The sequence below is a fragment of the Rattus norvegicus genome, chromosome 19 (assembly GCF_021556685.1).
Source record: "Rattus norvegicus strain SHRSP/BbbUtx chromosome 19, alternate assembly SHRSP_T2T, whole genome shotgun sequence".
Lineage (NCBI taxonomy): Eukaryota > Metazoa > Chordata > Mammalia > Rodentia > Muridae > Rattus > Rattus norvegicus.
The window spans coordinates 44,523,121-44,542,843 of record NC_141552.1 but is presented as its reverse complement, the minus strand read 5'-3'; the positions used below and the strand labels follow the sequence as shown (position 1 = coordinate 44,542,843).

Below are 19,723 nucleotides of genomic sequence, written 5' to 3'. Positions count from 1 at the left end.
CAGAGCTGCTTTCAGAAGTCAAGAGCGTTTGTAAAGCGCTGGTGTCAGACTTTGCGAGGGCATAACTTTGAAGATTCCGGTTCAATGCACTGAATCTTTTTTTTAGATCCAGCCAAGGATCTCGTGTGCTTCTGGTAGGCTAGGCCTTCCCAGATCCCCAGAAGCTTCCATGCATTTAGATACATCTTGGACCAAGGAGGAACTGGTGTATCTCCTGGCGGGGAGGCAGAGGTGGGAGCTAATGGAGGAGTGAGCGAGGCAGTCGGTGGGTGAGTCTGTGCAAGCTTCTGTTTACAGACAATCAGGTTGCAGTGTCCTTGAGGCTGAGGGTCTGCTGCACACTTGGAAACATGAAGGTTAGAGCGGGTGAGTCTGTGGCATCTTTGAATATGCCTAATGCACTTGCAACCTTTTGTCTTGGAGCTGTTTTCTTTAAAAAGCTGTGTATTTTATTATTGCCTCCCTGTGTATGATGTATGTCAAGAGGTCAGGGTGTGTGTGTCTTAGTGTACCTGTGGAAGTCGAGACAATTTTGGAAGTTGATTCTGTCTTTTATTGTGACTCTAGGGGTCAAATTCAGGTCACCAGGCACGTGCAGGAAATCCTCTTACCTGTAGAGCCATCTCGTTGGCCCTCGCTGCTGCTTTCTCCTATTTGTTTTCTGTCTGACTTTTTAACAATGACTAGGCCTTTTCTACTCTTTTTCTTTTTTATCCACTCATTTGTTTATTTGTTTGTTCGCTTGTTTGTTTGTTTTTTGGGGTTTCATTATGTGCTCTGGATAGCCTGGAGCTCACTAGGTAGTCCAGGGTGGTCTTAAAAATCACAGAGATAATTCTGCTTCTGCCTTCCAAGCTTTACATTTCTTCCAAGGGATTAAAAGTGTGCGCCACCGGGGGCTGGAGAGACGGCTCAGCGGTTAAGAGCACTGACAGCTCTTCCAGAGGTCCTGAGTTCAAATCCCAGCAACCACATGGTGGATCACAGCCATCTGTAATGGGATCCGATGCCCTCTTCTGGGGTGTTTGAAGACAGCTACAGTGTACTCATATATAATAAATAAATAAACCTTTAAAAAAAAAAGAAAAAAAAAAGTGTGCGCTACCACGCTTAGCCCTACTTTTTCTAAGTGTGTTGGGTTTGAGCAGAATAGCCTACAGTTCAAATGTGTATGTTTGTAAGCGTATATATGCATGCGTGCACGCACACGTTTTGAATTGCCACATTAATTACTGCATCGTTTCCGGCTGTGAGACTCATAACAAGCTCACTGTGTGTGTTTTCTGTTCTGTTTGGTTTGGTTTTGCGACAGCGTCTCGTACAGCTCGGGTCAGCCTCAGTTTCAGCTGAGGAAGACAGTGAACTTCTGATCCTTCTGCCTCAACTTCCCGAGTGTTGTGATTACAGGTGTGTGAGCCACTGTTCCTGGCTTATGCAGTTCTGGGACTCGGACCCAGGGTCAGGTGCAGGTGCAGGTCAGACAAGTCCTCCTCCAGGTGAGCTACGCCTGCAGCCTAGTGTGCCTTTTCCAGTGCCCAGACTTGAGTGTGCGTTTCTTATCCTCTTGGGGCAGCTTATGATGCCCGTGGTAGAAGCAAACCCAGATTTGATTGATAGCCCGGCGTGGGCGTGGCCTGCTCGCCACCTCATGCTTGCTCTCAGTTTCAGTTCCCTTAGCAGTACCATGGGGTAATACTGACCGCCTCACAGGATTGCCCTGGGAATTGGAAGGGATGACGTATACTTAGTTTAGCTTAGCTCCAGGCATTGGCCCTTTCACAAAGAATGTTGACAACCGCAGGGATGCGCTCCTGGGTTTATAAACTGTTACTGGAGAGAGTGTTTTTTAGAAATCATTATTTGATTTCCCAAATCAAAGTCTGATAAATTTCATACAATGACTAGAGATTAGTATACTTGGCTAAAGTGTGGTAAACCTTATGAAGTTTCTTAAGGTAATTTTTTAATGTAATAAACATGTATTCTACTTATACATCCACGGTCTTTGATTCTCTACCACTGTAATTCTAAGTAGCTTATGTTTTACTGACCAGGATGACCAGACCTGTACAGGTCAGAATTCTTAGAGTTATATATTTGAAGAAAATTAGGTAGCTCAGAAGCTTTATATGAAACTTTTATTATCGTCATCATGCTTTTTCCTACAGCCCCTCTGTTAAACACGCGCCTGTAAAGATTTGAAACAATTCAGCAGTTAGAGCGGACGCGTATGATGTCACTTGACGCATGCTCTCTCTGCAGCATGTTCTTACCTCGGGCCTTGCTTCCTTTGCCCTTCCAGGAGCTGACCAGCGCACTGGTGCACTTGAAGCTGCATCTCTTCATCCAGGTCTTCACGCTTGCCTTCTTCCCAACAACAATATGGCTCTTTCTTCAGCTCCTATCAGTCACGTCCATCAACGAGTGGCTTTTAAAAGGGTATGTTTAGACCTTTCGATGGGTATTTTTTTTAATGGGGCAGCTCTAGTGACATTATTGTTTCTATGGCAACTATAAATAAAAGGACTTGTGTGTTATAAGGAAAGGAGACCACTTTTTAAACATCATGTGTTAAAACAATAGAGTTTTATTTTATTAGAGATTCAGGAGAGACTTGTTTAACAGAATCTTAAAGAAGACATCTGTGGATAATTTGAAAGGTACCAGGATGGACAATTTCTGGGCATTAAAATGAGTAGGAGGGGACCTGGGGAGATGGCTGAGTGGTGGAGGGTGATGCGTCTAGCTCCAAGGTTGGAGGAGACAGAGGCAGGAGGGTTGGAAAGGCTTACTGGCTACCAGCTTAGTTCCAGGTTCAGTGAGAGACCCTGTCTGAGGGAAGAATGTGGAGATTGAGAGAGTATTAGACCTGCTATGTCCTGGGACATTGGAAGATGTCTGCATGGGAGTTCAGACTGACAACTGGTGCGTGTCTGTACCTTTTAAAGCATATACTGATAATGGCTGAGTATAACGGCTACTTTTGGAATGCAGAATAAAGGTGCATGTGTGCGGCACATACTTAGGTTTTCACTTGCTCTGGTTTACGTTGGTGTGGGTAATTTAACTATAGATTTGTGAGGTTTTTCTTTCACGAAAAAATTTACCATGTTTAATGAAAAGAATTTAGCATTGAAACATTAATTAAAATAGTTTAAAACCTACCTCACTTCAGCATCTTGTTCTGGCTGCTTAAAACACCAACCACGGAGCTCAGCGCTTGCCCTCTGCTCCTACCACTGGCTTGCTGTGTGACTTCTAGCGAAATCATCTCATACCTGACACCTGCTTTTCTCTGTATAAAATGAGGACATACTTTAACCACCTAATGATGTTTGCTGCATCAAATGTTTCCACCCATGACATAATTTCTTCAATGCCTGTTTAGCCCTACTGTGTGCCAGGGATTATTCCAGATGTTGGAGAAAGGATAGCAAACAAAAGTGCTGGCCAAGCAGGGAGACTCAGAGTAGATTGTCAGCAGTCAGTATGATGGACAGAGTAAGAATGAGTGCTGCTGGAGGGGAAAGTGTACCATGGGGTTGATGGTCAGGCTGCTGAGGAACACTGTTTCTCCCAGAGGACTTGGGGAGAATGTTCTCCCTAAAGGAAGCCATGTGCTAAAGCAGTCAGGCAGAAACAAGCCTGGAGTGTGGCAGGCAGGTAAGTTCAGTAAAGCAACCCAGTGGGCAGGTCCTGCTCCTGTGGTGGAAGGACAATGGGATTTGGAGGTAGTGGACAGAGTGGAGCTGGATGTGCAGTCTTCTCAGCCATAGCACAGTGTGGAGACCTTATTCTGGGAGCTGCTGCAGGGAGCTACTGCGAGGCTTGGGTGAAGGAGGCCTGTACCGTTGGGCCTGTTGTATGGGAGCCTTCTGTACTGAGTACTGAGCCTCTGCTGTTCATGGGCATGCGAGAAATACAAAGATGTTATTTTATTTCTTTCCAGGGAGCTTTCAATCTAGCTGAATACATACAACATATATATGCTATTTATGTTTGCTTCTGTGTATCTGTCTGTCTATCTATATCTATATCTATCTATCTATCTATCTATCTATCTATCTGTCTATCATTTATCCATCTATCATCTATCTAGATCTCTAGCTATGGTAAATGGCAATTCATATCAGTTAAAACTCAACAGCATCTGTGTATGTTTAGTGTAGAGGGCTCCAAAATGAGGCATTAGTAAGAGACATAAAGTTTCTTTGGGGTCAGCCCAGTAGAGTTGAGTATTGGGCTGGGGAATCTTGGGCTTGCAGCTGTAGCTAAAAGAGAGCTCAAGTCAGAGCTAAATGGAGAGACCTAGGAATTAATGCTGGTCATCAGAGCAGAGCATTCTGATGGCATCGAGATTGTATGAGGAGAGGAGCACTTGTCATGTGTGCTGGGTAGCAGGTGGTCCCATCACGCCCACCCCAGGATGGTAAAGGAGCCCAAACCTGCTGTGCATCCTTGAGGTAAATCTCTTCTCACATCCCTTCGTTCTCTCGCAGCCTCCTGGCTCTAAGGAGAAGCACTGGTGTGTTTGTGCTCTAATTTGCTCTTCTGTTGCTATGATAGAACCAAGACCAGTAGCAACTTGGTGAGGAAATGGTTCATTTCATCGTATACTTCCAGGTAACAGTCGGTCACCGCAGGGAAGTCGAGGCAGGAACTCAGGTCCTGGAGGCAGGAATTGGAGCAGAGCCGTTAGAGGAATGCTGCTTACTGCCCTGCTCTCTGACCTAACCTTTCTTATACAAGGCAGGCACACTTGCCTAGGGGTGGTGTTGCCCACAATGGGCTAGGTTCTTCTATATCAATTAGTAATCAAGAAATTCCCCACAGACAGTGGTACAAGCCAGTCTGATTGAGGCAGGTCCTTCACTGAGGTTCCTTTCTCCAGGATGACTTTAGTTTGTATGATGTTGACAATAAAAATGGATCAGTTCAGTTAGCTTGAGGGAGTACACACTCTACCTCAGAATCACAGGAGAGTAGAAGTGAGGAGTGGGTGGAGGTAGAACCACTCAGCAGTGTGTGAGTGTGTGGACATGGAAGGAAAGTCTCTGGCCAGGGGTGGCGGCAGCAGTCCTGGGGAAGAATGAGACCTTGGCTTTCAAGAGCAATTTCTTCATAAGCCACACGTGGAGTCACACACTACTCCAAATTTCAAAGTAGATCATGAAATGAAAACTAGCCCCCTTGATGCGTTCAGAGAGAAAACGGACTTTCTGGAAATTGAATACATTTATTCTGGAACTCTCTTGTCTAGCTCAGAAGTTATCATTAAAAAGAAGGCATAATATGTCAGGCAAGGGTGTCAGGCACACTTTAGCAATCAGGAGGCAGACAGGTGGATCTCGGGGAGTTCAAGGCTTGGTCTACAGAGCTAGTTCCAGGACAGCCAGGGTTACACAAAGAAATTCTGTCTTGAAAACACCACCCCCCCCCAAAAAAAAGAAAAAAACCCAAAACTATTTGAAATGTTTTGCTAGTATAACACTAGGGAGGCTGAGGCAGGAGGATTGGGAGTTTTAGGTTATCCTGGATTACATAGTGAATTCAGTGTAGTCCCTGAGCTGTGCACTGCAAAAGCTGCTGGCCCACAAAGCCACTGAAGTGGTGTCACGTCCCTCATTCCCACCTCAGTCTATGGCCTTGACAGTAAAATGTCTCTCAGGACCTGTCAAAATGGCAGCTCCTCACAAAATGGCAGCTCCTCACAAAATGGCAGCTCCTTTCAAAATGGCAGCACCACACCATCTCAGCCTGTAGCACAGGAACTGTCCACGGTGATGGGCCACCTTACTTGCTTCCTTGGGAACTGCCCTTCAGGAACTATCCACCAAGCATGCCCTTCCTAATTCAGCTTCCTGCCAGTGGGGACACCTTCTTTCCTACCTCAGCCTACAGCTTTTGTGGAACACTGCAGGAGGGGTCCCATAGGAGCTATCCACAGTGGCAGCATCTTCTCTCCAGCTTCCCCCACCCCCAGCAGCCCTACAGAGATGGTGCACCTGCAAAAGCAGGCTGCTGCTGCGAAGGACTTCTCACCCTAACCCAAGGGCCCAATTCAGGGAAAAGGAGGTGAAAAGAGCCATCAATCCCTGAGCAGGAAACCCACCAGTCTCTAAACTCCCCAAGATCAGGACTTGAAATCCCATTAATCCTCACTCTGGAAATCTCTGCTAAGGAAGCTCTGCCTCCTCAGAAATCCTATGTAAGCACCATCCCTTTATTCAGTTCCCTGCTGTCTGCTCCCGGGAGCAGAGGGCAGCCATCGCTGGATTTATCAGTCCACACCTGGACCCTCCAATAAATCTCTTTCATGAGATTTTCTGCCTGGTGTGACTCTTGTTGGAAGAATCCAGGAAGAAAAGAAGCAGTAAAGAGAAGGGAAGAAGCAAACAAGTGGAGCGGGGCTGAGGCTCCTGAGATCCTCACCTCAGCTGAGAGCTGCATCACCTCTGCTGAGGAGACTTCCTCTCAGAGCTGTGTGGCCCCTGGGCCCCCATGTCTCAAGATGCCCTCCCATCCGAACAGAACCACTTATATTGAAGACCAGACCATGTCTCAAAAAACCAGCCAACTAATCAAACAAAACAAATCTTCCCAGATCCCCTTGTTTTTAATTTTATCTTGAGGACAGGTCTCACCATGTTGCCCAGGCTGGCCTCGAGCACCTGGGCCTCTCCTGACTGTCATGTCCACTGGATCCTCTGAGCTTTCCTCCTGGTTAGGCTATACTCTGTTCAGATGCTGAGGGATGGTTTTCGGTCTTAGTCCTCAGATTTGCTGCCCGTCGTTCTGACTGCCCGCTGTGCAGTGTGTTTCCTATACCAACTGTCTTGGCCTTGGACGTATGGACATAATTTAATAACAGATTTAAAGTCGGTATTAGAATTCACCATGGAGTGTAATTGGAGATGTCCACGGTGACTTTGCAGCACGAGAGTGTTGTTGCGGAGATGAGAGGTAAAATATGAACTTGTCAAATATTCTTGAGCTTAAGATGTCACCTCCAGGCTTTACATTTTACCAAAAGATCAATGAAGATGTAGAGATTTTCTTTTGAGCAGAGTATTATGTTGCCTCGATTGGCTTTGAACTCATGACAGTTTTTGCTGTGTATTTGAGCAGCTGGGACCACAGGTGTGTGCCACTGTACCAGTTCCTGAAGCTCTCTATGGCAGTAACCCAAGACCACGTTACCTATTTTATTAACCCTAACCCCTAACCCTAACCCCAACCCTAACCCCTAACCCTAACCACTAACCATTAACCCCAACCGTAACCCCTAACCCTAACCTCAACCCCAAACCCTAACCACTTACCATTAACCCCAACCCTAACCCCCAACCCCAACCCCAAACCCTAACCACTTACCATTAACCCCAACCCTAACCCCTAACCCTAACCCCAAACCCTAACCCTAGCCCCATACCCTAACCACTTACCATTAACCCCAACCCTATCCCCTAAACCTAACTCTAACTCCAACCCTAACCCTAACCCCAAACCCTAACCACTTACCATAACCCAGTGGCCTTTTGAACTCCATAATCAATGTTTGGCGTATGTGTTTTAATGAGACAGAGTCTCATGTATTGCTGAAACGGATTATAGGCATGCCTTACTTTTATTTTATGCTATTATTAACTATTATTTGTGTTTTTTGAGGCAGGGTTTCTCTGTGGAGCCCTGGCAGTCTTGAAATTCTTATTCTGTAGACCAGGCTGGCCTGGAACTCAGAGACCCGCCCGCCTCTGCCTCCCTGGTGCTGGGATTAATGGTGTGCACCACCACTGCCTTATAGTATATGGTGCCAAGGATAAAACCTAGGGTGTGGTGCATGTTTAACAAGTACTCTGCCAACTACACTAAATCCCTGCCCCTCAACGTGTAAACACATTAAGAAAGCCACCCAAGGGACTGGAAAGATGGCTCAGCGGTTAAGAGCACCGACTGCTCTTCCAGAGGTCCTGAGTTCAATTCCCAGCAACCACATGGTGACTCACAACCATCTGTAATGGGGTTGGGTGTGTCTGAAGACAGCTACAGTGTACTTATATACATTAAGTAAATAAGTAAATCTTTTTTAAAAAAAAAAAAAAGAAAGCCACTCAAGCCGGTAGAATGCAGTGTGCATTCAGGGATCATTTTGTCTCATGGTGATGGTGTCTCAGCTCAAGAAGGAGGGAATATGTATCAATAAACACTGGGTTCTTTGTTCCGCTCTGCTCTCCAGGACTAACTAGTGGAAATTATTTCTAACTGGAAAGGAGGGGCTACATACAATTGGATTTTCTTTTATCTTTCAGTTTGCAGACAGTAGGCTGCATGCCTCCCCCTGTGTCTTCTGCTGTGATTCTAACCAAGGCAGTCGGAGGAAATGAGGTGAGTTATGGGGATCTGATTTAATCATGTGTGCGCTGTGCTTCTGTCTGTCTCAAGGCCGTGCTTCGGACATGAGAGGATCAGCAGAGCTTCTGTGAGCTGTTGATAAATGATGTGGTCCTTGGTGTGGACTAAAATGATCCTAAAATTGGTGCTGAGTGGAACTAGGTCCTTACAAGGGAGAAGAGTGAGGTAGCGAGGGTGACCTTCCTCTCTCAGCAGGAAGCTGGGGATGATGGAAGTGAGTCCAGAGGAAGGAACATTTCCTACCAGACTCACAGACCCAAGACTGTGGCCACCAGTTCCTTGGGAAAAAAAAAGCCAAAATGTTAATATATTCAATTACCGGGCAAGATCCAATATGTTTAGTGGCAAGTACAGATGCTATGAAATAAGAAACCAGGCCACATTTCTAGGATGCGCTCAAAGAAATTACCCAGCGGTGGCCAAAGTCTGTTAAAATTCAGATCGCAGCTGTCCACCTGCAGCTGTGGCAGCTGCTCCTTGGTTGAAAGGCCTGGTGCCGTCACGCTGAGGGCCCTTCCTTTCCACCTGTTCTTCCTCTGTTCTCATCTGTGAAGAAGGTGCTCTCAGGGAAGAGGGGAAAATGTACTAGGATACCCCACCTCATTCCTAGGGTTCTGCTTCCTGTTACAATTTTTATTCATTGTTTCTAAAAATACTTTACTGCATGCCTGATGTGTTAAATTCATTGCATGAACTATACACATATTCATATTCATCATCTCTCATATCTATTAATCACCTATCAGCTGTCAATCAGTGTGTCATCTATGTACCTACTTATATTGTTTATCAACCTACTGTCTAAATATCATTTATCAACTGTATTTCTACTATCTGCCATCTAGTCATGTATCTATGTATCATTTATCTACCTATCTGCTTATCATGTCAACCAGTATTATTTATCTAGCTCTCATCTATATATCTATTATCTATCTGTATATAATTTATCACCCTCCCCCTCCCATCTCACTCTCACTCCCAATCCCTCCTGTCTGTGTCTGTAAAACCATCATTTAAAGGGAAGGCAAGTGTCATGGTCACATGTGTTCTTGTGTCTAGACCCAGTTGTGTATAGCTTCTTGGAGTAGGATTTCAATGGCATAAGAATGCTAACTTAAGGGCTGGAGAGATGGCTCGGTGGTTAAGAGCACTAACTGTTCTTGCCAAAGTCCCGAGTTCAATTCCCAGCAACCACATGGTGGCTCACAACCATCTGTAATGAGATCCCATGCCCTCTTCTGGTGTGTCTGAAGAGAATGACAGTGTACTCACGTAAAATAAATGAATAAATAAATCTTAAAGAAAAAAGAAAGCATGCTAACTTAAGCAGTTTCTTTATGCTGAGTGTCTCATTTGCCACACAGTTTGGTATGTCTAGTCTACAGCCTGTGTTAATTCACTTAAAGGCATTGTGTGTCTCATTGTTTTGAATGCAGTTTCCTTAAGAGGAACGGCCACTCTCAAGGGAGTGAGCACACTCATTACCTCCTGTGTCCATTCCATGCTGTTCAAACCAAACACTGGGAAATTATGAAGAGCAGAGGTGTGTGTCCGCAGCCTGAGAGGTAGGCAAGTCTAGGTTGAGAGGTCTGAGTTTGGTGAGGGTCTTCTTGCTGTTCAAAAGGCAAGAGAGAACTGGTGAGAAAGAGCAGGACTTCATAGCCGTGAGCCCCTTTGTATTTAGTTAACTCATTCTCGAGGGTGGGTCTCTTAGGCTCACATCCCTCTCAGTAGGCTGTACCTTCCAGTGAGATGACTCTAGAGTAGTGGCTCCCCAACTTCTAATGCTGCAACCCCTTAGTATAGTTCCCCATGCTGTGGTGACACGACCATAAAATTATTTCTGTTGTTACATCATAACTAATTTTGCTACTGTTATGGATTGTAATATAAATATCTATGTTTTCCAGTGGTCTTAGGTGACCTGCGTGAAAGTGTCATTTGACCTGCAGAGTGGTCAAGATGCACAGTGGTTGGGGCTGGGGATTTAGCTCAGTGGTAGAGCGCTTACCTAGGAAGCGCAAGGCCCTGGGTTCGGTCCCCAGCTCCGAAAAAAAGAACCAAAAAAAAAAAAAAAAAAAAAAAAAAGATGCACAGTGGTTGAGAACCGCTGTGCTGGGGATTAAGTTTCCAATAGGTAACTTCTGGGAGCACACTGACCTCACTTTTTGTTCTATGGGGGTCTTGCTGTGTTATGCAGCCTGGCTCCCGTCTTAGCCTACCCAACAGTTGGGACTCCAGACATGCCACTGTCTGCTGTGGGAGATGCACTGAAACCACAGCACCCTGAAAAGCTCCCCACGTCCCTTGGACGACTTCTCCTCTTGCCCTTTCTAGCGCTCCTCCAAAGACACAGGCAACCTTGGCTCTTCTGTCACTGTAGACCAGCTTGCATATTCCAGAGTTTTATAGAATGGAATCCTACAGTGTCCCTTTCTGCTTTTGTTTTTTTGTTTTTTTTTTTTCCTGGCTTCTTTTACTCATTGTAATTATTTCGACACTTGTCTATTTTGTGCTCATCAATCCTTTGGTTTCTGTCTGTCTGTCTGTCTGTCTGTCTGTTTATTTGGTGCCGAGTGGTGTGCACAGAGGTACAGATTGTTTACCCACCTGTCGATAGACACGGACAGTTCTTGTTTGGAGGGGAGAGTTTTCATGCACTCTTCTTAACTGGACCTGCTCTGCCCTTTCTTTGAGAAAGATGCACTAGTGGAATAGTTGGATCCTTTGATGTTTCATTGCCTTTGAAACAAGGAAGAGTCATCTTTATGTGGCTTAATCTCCTGCTCATAGTTTCTGAAGTAGACAGTTTCCAATCTTTCTATATCCAGTTCTTTCTATATCACAAATGGATGTTTCACTGTTGAAAGAGCTTTCCAAGCTCACTTCCGAAGCAGATGTATCATTTTACGTTTAAACCCGTGTTCTGTAACCTTGTCATCTCTTGATCTTGGCAGTTTTAAAGTTTTACCATTCTAAAATATCCATCTGAAGCAACTTTCATTTGCCTGATGTAATTGTCATCTCGGAGGCTTACTGCTGAATAAGCTCACCCTTTCTGTTCTTTCTGAACTCTGGCTGACTGGTTCGACTCAGCTATTCTGGCTATACTCTGGGTTTGGGGTTCTTGTCTTACAGACTGGAGAATGAAATTCAGAGATCATAGAGAGTGAGCTTCAGAGAAAAGCGTAGCATTCTTATGTAGGAACCCTAGAGAGGGTGTGAAGAAAGGAGGGGCAAGGAGGGCTCTAGCACATGTGCCCCAGGTGCATTCGGAGGTCAGAGGACAACTGGTGGGAGTCAGTTTGTTCTGGGGATCAAACTCTGGTCACCAGGCTTAGAGACAAGCACCTCCCCCTGAGCCATTTCCCTGGCCCATAGTACACAAGCTTAAAAATCCTATTTAGGGGTGGAGTTGACTAACAGTGTAAGTTTGTGACATTTAAGTGTTTAAATTGTCTTTATATAAATGCTGGGAACATGGTTTCTATAACTGTTTCATAGCTGCTATTTATTTATTCCAGTTATTTATTTATTTTTAGTGCATTTCCTCAGGACTGCAAAATTGTGAAATACTATTTATATTGTCCAACCAACCTACAGTGAGGAAGTGGTGTATACATGCATGCATGTCTCACGTGTGGCTGTGTGTATGTCTGTCTGTGTGTCTTTCTGAGCTCACGCATGCAATTGTAGCTTACTTTTTAAATAGGCAAAGCAAAAAAGTTTACAGAGGAAATCTCATTGCAAAGCATAAGATAATAAAATAATGTTTTATAATTGCTGAAAAGCATGCACATTTATTTACTTAGATTTCTGCTTTAAATGTAAGGTTCTGAGATAAGAAATTTGACTCTCCCGCCAAAAGAGCCTTTCAAAGGCTTTATAAAGAATCTTCATATTCTAATCTAAGTTACTTATGACTTACAGTAACTGCCATGGGAATCCCTTTTATAGAAGAAAGTTATTCTTTAAAAGGCAGAGAGTTATTGGCTTTACAGTGTTGTTATAAAGACATCCCTCCCACCTACGCTAATGTTAACTCAGAGCAAAGCACCAGCTAAGGTAGCTTTCAGGAGAAGAGACACTCCCTGCTTTTGCCTCAGAATTTCTTCTCTTGGAAGCGTAGACACGGAGAATTCACCCACAGGCCTTCTCTGAAACTGGAGCGAGTGGTCCTACTGGACACTGGAAGAAGCTGCAGAGTGGAGAGGAGTGGAAGTAAGGACTCTGCCTTCAGACTTCTGGAGGGAAAAGGAAACAGCAAAGCCAAGAAAGAAAGGATACCAGGAATCCACTGGATAAAGTCCAGACAAAAGGGAGAAGTTCAAATCCCATTTGCACTGCTACCCCTTACCTGTATAAGCTTAGTATTACTGAAGAGGCCCCTCCATCTTCAAAGGACTCTTCTTGTAGGCAGGCTGTTCAGATCGGCTTATCACTTCCCTCAGTCCCCCAGGATAAAGTGTGTGCATCAGTTGCATGAGCACCGCCCGGGATATTACAGTAGTGAGCTTTCTGCTTCTTACCTCAGTCCAGTGTTGGTGGATGGGCCTTGCCATTCTCTTTGTCTTCCACAGTCTGAAGTCTGTTTTGTCTGCAATGGTCTATAAGCCTGTGTGTGCATTTCATAGCGTAACACACCTCCGTGTCCAGCTTCAGAGATAGCATATTGTGTGTGTCTAGCTACTCGGCCAGTTCACCTAAGACTCTTCTCATCTTTACCATTTTTACAATAAGGAATAAAGAGAATAGATAAGCTTTTGTCACAGAGAGAAGCCATCTTCTTCGAAGCTCTGTAACAGAAGATAGATTAGTGAGAAAAAAGGCAGAGCAAGCTTGTTTAACTGAAGTTTTGCCTGACATGGGAGAGGTCTCCGAAATGCTGACCCAGAGTCTCAGAAGACTGCAGGTTTCTATATTGAGAGCCTGAAGTGTGTGTAATGGAGGGCACAAGTGGACGGAATGGCTATGACCAGTGTGCTGAGGGGTAAGGTCTACTGGTCACACTTGTTCTAGTGTCCCTGTAAGGCCTTCTTTGCCTCTTTGTCCCCAGGCATGGCCTGTCCCGTGAGGATTTTTGGGAAAGAAAGGAGAGGTCAGTGGGTAATCTGGTTGTATGACCCACTAGCCAGAAAATGGGAGGAGAAAGGAGGCGAGACCCTGTTTGTCCATTCACTGCTAAGGCAGCAGCCAGCATCCTGTCTTGTGTGCAGGGCTTGTGTTCTGCCCTTCAGTCTGCTTGCCTTTGAGAGGATTCAGACCTCTAGTTCCTGTTAGAAACTACACAAAAATAGAAGAGTGAAATTATTTAGAGGGACCCTTTTCATTAAATTATTGTTTTCTTACCTTAACATAGAAAAGTCCCAAACACACACAGGCGGATTGAGTTCCGCCTGGGACGTTGGATTATGTTTCTGGTTGGAGGCATCAGGTTGTTGTCTTGCCTAGTGAAGGGTTACGTTAGCTTGCGTCTTCTCAAATAGAAACTAACTGAGGTTTTTAATTATCTAGTATTTATGAGGTAGAAGGATTTTAGACTCCTTCGATAACAGACACATGAATTCCAAATGCACTTTAAGGAAACATTTTGATTTGGAGAATAGAAGTGTGTGTATAGTTTCACCAATGGGGCTGGTGTCCAGATCTCTGTTAAGGAGACTTTAGAGTTGTCCCCTGAGCAAAGATCTTTATTATGTGTGGTGAACTCTTTTAAGTCACAGGTGAAGGTCATGACTGCCTGAGAGTATTTAAAAAAGGTCTTCTGACTGCTTGGAAAGCAAATGAAGCCCTCATTACCAGCTTTGAATGTGTAGCTCAGAGCTTTTTGCTAGAGGTGAAAGGTCAAGATCATCACAGTCCAAGTGGAGAGGGAGAGTTCAGTTCTCTGCTTATCAGGGTTACTTTGCATTATCAGTGGGGAGTCGGCTTTGCTAATCCAATGCATGAAGATAACGTTCATTGAAACATTTATAAAGGCAGTCAGAGCAAATCTGATCCACCCAGGGAGGACTTGGAGGAGAGGGAAACCTGTCAGTCACTTCTCTCAGCAAGTGCTCCATTCCTTCTTTCTCCTATCAGTGAGCGACCTATGCTTGATTCACTGGGTAGTGGGCTAATGGCAGGCGGAAGAAAACTCCCTGAGCCCTGCACCTTCTTACAAGCAGGCAGCTGTGTACACCTGCAGCTGTGTGTATGCCTGCAGCTGTGTGCAAGCCCGCAGCTGTGTAAGTGCGCGGCCCCCCCCCTCCCCCCCGTAGTGCTCAGCCTCATGCACTCATCTCAATGGGGCACACATTTTCCTTGGATGAGAGGACAGCAGGTGTAGCAACACAGGCCTCTGCTTCCCTCTACCCTCCTCGCCTTTAGCTTCAGCACAACTTCCGGCCCCGGGTTGGACACTTAGGAGCACCATAAAGAGGTGCCTGGCTCCAATTTAAGCTGTTGTAAATGTGGTTAAATATGCTTTTTCAAGGTTTTTATCTACTTCAGACTTTTTTCACTTAACTCCAATACCTTTCTGTCTATCTTCCATTCTCCAGAGGAGGCAGAATAATTTAGCAAGCAAAATGTCATCTGGTGGCCAAGTCGGTACGCCAGGAATCAGTTCTGGACTCAGTTCTGGACTTCCTGGCTTCAGTCCTTGATACCACGGTCACTTCCCTGCATCTTACTTCTGTTTCCTTCACACTGTCCTCTGGATTTGATCTCTGGTGTTGTAGCTTCACTTTTTCAAGTTTAGCCCTTTTCCCACCCCAAGGGGCGTGGATTCCCAAGACCTGAACTTGAACAACCATCAGCCTGGCCAGATTCCCTCTTGCAAGTTGAGTCCCCTCCCTCCTCCCCCCTCCTCTCTCCTCTTCCTCTTTCTCCTCTTTCTCTTCCTCCCCTCCACCTTGCCAGAGCTCAAGCACTTTTGTGTAGAGCCCTGATTCTGACTGCTCTGCTCTTGGGTGAAGAGTAAGCAGGGCCCGCTTTAGGTGTGGTAATGCCTTTTTTGTTTTTATTTTATTTTTTCTGCCTTGGCAAATTCCAGTCATGCTTGAGCACTGGGTGCTCAGGCCTTGGAATCAAGCTTGCTTTACATTCCTTTGTTTACTTTTACTTATCTGCTGGTTCCCCTGAGCTCCAGACTTCTCTGACCCTTGCTTTATTTAGCCTTTCAGGGAACAATAGTAATTACATACGCATTTCACTGATGGCTCACATGGCCACATGGCCACATGGCCCTGACTGGTCTGCACCAGAATGCAGGCAAAGTGTGAGGGGACAGTTAAGAAAGAACCAGTATTGTTCTCAGGTCAGAGCCTAGTCCTCTGATGTCCTCCCTCCTCCTCCAGAGTTTCCTTTCCAGACCAGGTCTTTGTATGTAGTTTCTACAGGCCTGGGATTCATTCTTAGCCTCCTGTGTGCTCAGGGTACTGGACTGCATTGCCACGCCCAGCTCTGTTACTTTTGAAATTGATGTTATTCCCGTGCTGGTGTAATGAGGCAATTCAGGCCAGATAAAGGCAGGCTTACTGGGAAGCTGCTCTTAGGCAGCGAGTTCTCTGGCCTAAGGGAAAGAGGTCAAGGAAGTTGCCATGGGAAGGGAGAGAGAGAAAAAGAGAGGGGAAGAGGGAGACCAAAATGTATAGGTAAGAGCCTCTGGGACAAGGGTTGAGGGCAGGGTATGCCAGGTAGGAACTGAGGAATGTTGGGAAGACCTAGAGGCCAGGTCTGCTTTGGTGTGTAACATATGCATTTTAGTTAGCCCTTGTCCCATGGTTGAAACCAAATGAAAATAGCTTTGTTCTTCTAAATATCTCATCTAGTTGCTCTCTTCAGTGAAAAGCATGTGTTGAGTGCTTGCTATACCTTTCTTTGTTTAGTGCTTTGTAAGAGCTTCAGTTTAATAAGCAATACATAGTGAATAAATGTTAAGTCACTAGTATAAGATGACCAGTGTTTTAAATAAATTTACAGGATGGTGGATATTCAACTACATTTAATAAATTGGATAACTACAGTTTATTAGTTAGCATGTTAGCGCTCTCTCTCTCTCTCTCTCTTTCTCTCTGTAACCTGGAATAGTCATGTCAGGTATCCAAGATAATATCTTCCAAGTACAAAAGGTTATAGGAACCAAATTACTACCTGGAAGATTGTTTTTAGCATTTGGAACCAGAAGGACTGAACAAACGTACACAGTGCTGTCCTCAGGCTCGGCGCCTAGGAAGGAAGGCACCCTGGCACCGTCCTGGAAACAGGCTGAAGCCCACAGGTGTCTTCTCCCTGCCAACATAAACATTTGCTCCTGATCTGATTCTCCTTCCTTCACAGTGTCTGTATGAATCATGGCCCGTAAGAGCATATTGAGGATCAACTGTGGTTAATGACCAGGCTCCTTGTCTCAGTGCAATCTTGGATCCCTTGCTGATTGTGATGAAATGCTAGTCTAAATAACAACACTTAAAATTATTCTCTTAATAGTCTTGTAAGTAGTGGTCAATTTATTCTGTCTTATAATAGTTTGATTATCTTTACCTTTATTTCCAGATTCTGGGTTTCTGCATTTTGAAAAGTTTTGGTTCCTGCATTTGCATATAGCTATGAAGTTGTTACTTTTGGAGATGAACATTTTCCCAGTATTTTGCTGATTTCCTGGGTTTGTGGAAATATGAAGAGGTTTAGCTTCAGCAGTCAGCTCTGTCTCCTTGGCCCCATCCCTAGCTGGTTCTGTGCTCTTGGTCCTTAGCTATATCTACGGATTGCTTCTGCTCATTGCTGTGGGAATGCACAGGCCTCCTAAACAGGCATTTGATTTCATATGACGGGGCTGCCTACTGTGACCACAGAAATCGTGGAGTCTTGCTCGATCTTGGCTACAGTTTTTTAAACCTACTTGCTCTCTGAAGATTCCAAGTTATGTCTTTTAAGTCTCTAATGAGAACACCCTGTAACAAGAATGTAGTGAGATTTTCAGGAGTACTCATGGATCACTTGGATCCAAACTCATGGTCTTAATACATCAAGAGGGCTCACTAAGATGTGTTTAATCAAGTGTCAAGGTATTGAATTTGTATGCTATATTTAGAACTTAGCTATTTTCATTTTTAAATATATCCCACTTCTAGAAGCTGAGTTTCCCAAAATATAGCCATTCTGTGTAGCTCCTTCCCTCCCCCCTTTATCCCATCTTCCTTGCCCTCTTGCTCCCTTCCTTCCCTCCTGTGCATGCTGGGAAGGACCAAGCTAACTTATGTTCACTAAGTTCATTTTGGGAACCACAGTTCAGAGCCACACTCCTGCAGGGGAAGCTGCAGTCCATACTGTGTGAGTCTGCTGCTGTCTGCTGCTGTGATCCTGCACGGACTTCCACACTGGTTCATGCTGGGGACTCTCAGGCTCCCAGCTTTATGTCACTTACAGGCATTTCTTGTGGTGTTGGCCACTTGGAGAACATTGTCCTTCTGATTTGTTGTTGGGCCTCTTTAGCCTGCCTGCCCTGCCAACAACAACCTCCTCATTCCCTCAGTTCCAGTTGACGGGCCCCGTCCATCGGTCAGGGATAGCCCCCTCTAAGTCTAGATCAGTGCTGTTATGTGAATTATTCCCTTTGTGTTCAGAAGTGTTTCTCATTCACTGATCTGTTCAGTGTGTTCCTTGAGACAATGTTATTGTAAAGTTCAATGTAAGTATAGTTATGTTCACACTGGTACACGTTCTTAAGTAGGTGGACCATAATAGATTAGTTCTGAAAAAGTGGTCTAAGAAACTAAAGTGTGAGGTAAAGTATATTTATATGTTCTAGCCACTAATTACTGTTTAAGTTCATGATGGGTTAGCTTAAAAATGTTTCTCAATGTGTGCAATCCCTTTTATGAAGACCAAGGGACGGATATACCTTCAGTTTCATGTGAGTTTGCAATACGTCCTTTATCGAAATAGCTCGTCATTGCAAAGGTGACAGGGCCTGCGTGTCCCACTCACTGGGTCGGGGCACTTGCTGCCAAGCCTGACAGTCTGTCAGTCTCCCGAACCTATGTGGGGAGATTAGAAAACTGACCCTGCCATTTATGCTCTGAATGACATGTGCATGCTGGACATGCTTTTGTCCAAATATACGTGTGAATATTCACACAAAATAAGTGTCATAAAAATTAAAAACATTACATATACATTGTCTTTGTATAAGGGGATTGTTGGCATGCACTTGTTCTTCCAGACTTTTTTATGTAGCCCATTTGCCCAGAGTGTGCCCAGCAGGGGCCTATCCTACATGCATAAGAAGACGTGCCTGCATTTGTGGCGCCCCTTACAGTCACAGACATGCTAGTGCGGGCTCTGCGGCAAAGGGAATCCCTGTATTCTACAGAGCACTCTTCTTCTAAGTTAGACACCATGCTTTACCCATTATACAGATGAGAAATGGACACAAAAAGAGATCAAGGAACGTGTCCAGGCTTGTAGAGAGCAAGAACGGGGGAGCCTGGATGAAGACCTTGGTTAGCTCTTTGCTTCAGTGCCTGTGGCTCATTATCCTATGCTGCCTTGTCTGTCCCTGGCAGTAGGGTAGGCATTTCTGAAGAGAAAGCTCATATATGACTTAGTGCTTGAGCCGCCTTGGTGGGAAAATAAGGGTTCCCCCAGAGAAGCCCAAACTTGGTAAAAATACCTCGTAGGAAGTTGTTGACTGGGTGTGTTCTTTGACTGGTAGCTTCTTCCCTCAGGGAGCACTATCTCTTTTCCAAGTCCTCTGGTCTTCCCTGGGGCCTACACATCTTTAGCATAGCATACTGTGAAGGCTTGTGTGCCTCACAGATGGGTCTTCCTCCATCAAATGGGTATCTCTCGTCCACAGTTGTAGCTGCTGTATGCAGTGTGCAGATGCACAGTGAATGTACCTTCAATTCCATGACTATTCATTCAGATAACGAGTGCTTAGGGGATTAAGAAGACATCTGTCCCCGAGAGTATCTTTACCATGTGCGCCAGTCAGTGCTGCTGCTTTGACAGCACTGTGGCCAAAGCAGCTCCTGAAAGCTTATTTTCTGTTATGGTTCCAGAAGGTTGAGAGTTCATCTTGAAAGGAAGCCATGACAGCAGCCAGACATAGCAACAGGAAGTTGAAAGCTTACATCTCCAAATGCAGACACCAAGCACAGAACAACCAGGAAGTGGGGAGAGACTGTAAATGCTCAAGGCCCGCCCCTAACAATGCACTTCCTCCAGCAAGGCCCGCCCCTAACGACGTACTTCCTCCAGCAAGGCTTTACCTCACTAAAGCGCTTCAAGCCCCTCCTACCCCCAAATAGCACCACTTTCT

At 45.0% G+C, this 19,723-nt stretch overlaps 1 protein-coding gene across 3 annotated transcripts in view; it reads left to right on the top strand.

Annotated features, from left to right (window-relative positions):
• Window positions 1-19,723, top strand: part of Slc10a7 (solute carrier family 10, member 7) — a 224,073-nt gene that overhangs the window by 13,403 nt on the left and 190,947 nt on the right. For 2 of the 3 annotated variants that reach the window (XR_015643305.1, NM_001010948.2), the window contains 2 exon segments: window positions 2,303-2,439; window positions 8,310-8,385. Coding sequence is in view for 1 of the 3 variants with exons in the window: in NM_001010948.2 (NP_001010948.1) it covers window positions 2,303-2,439; window positions 8,310-8,385 (213 nt within the window). In the remaining 2 variants the exon portion in view is untranslated. 3 annotated transcript variants of the gene reach the window in all.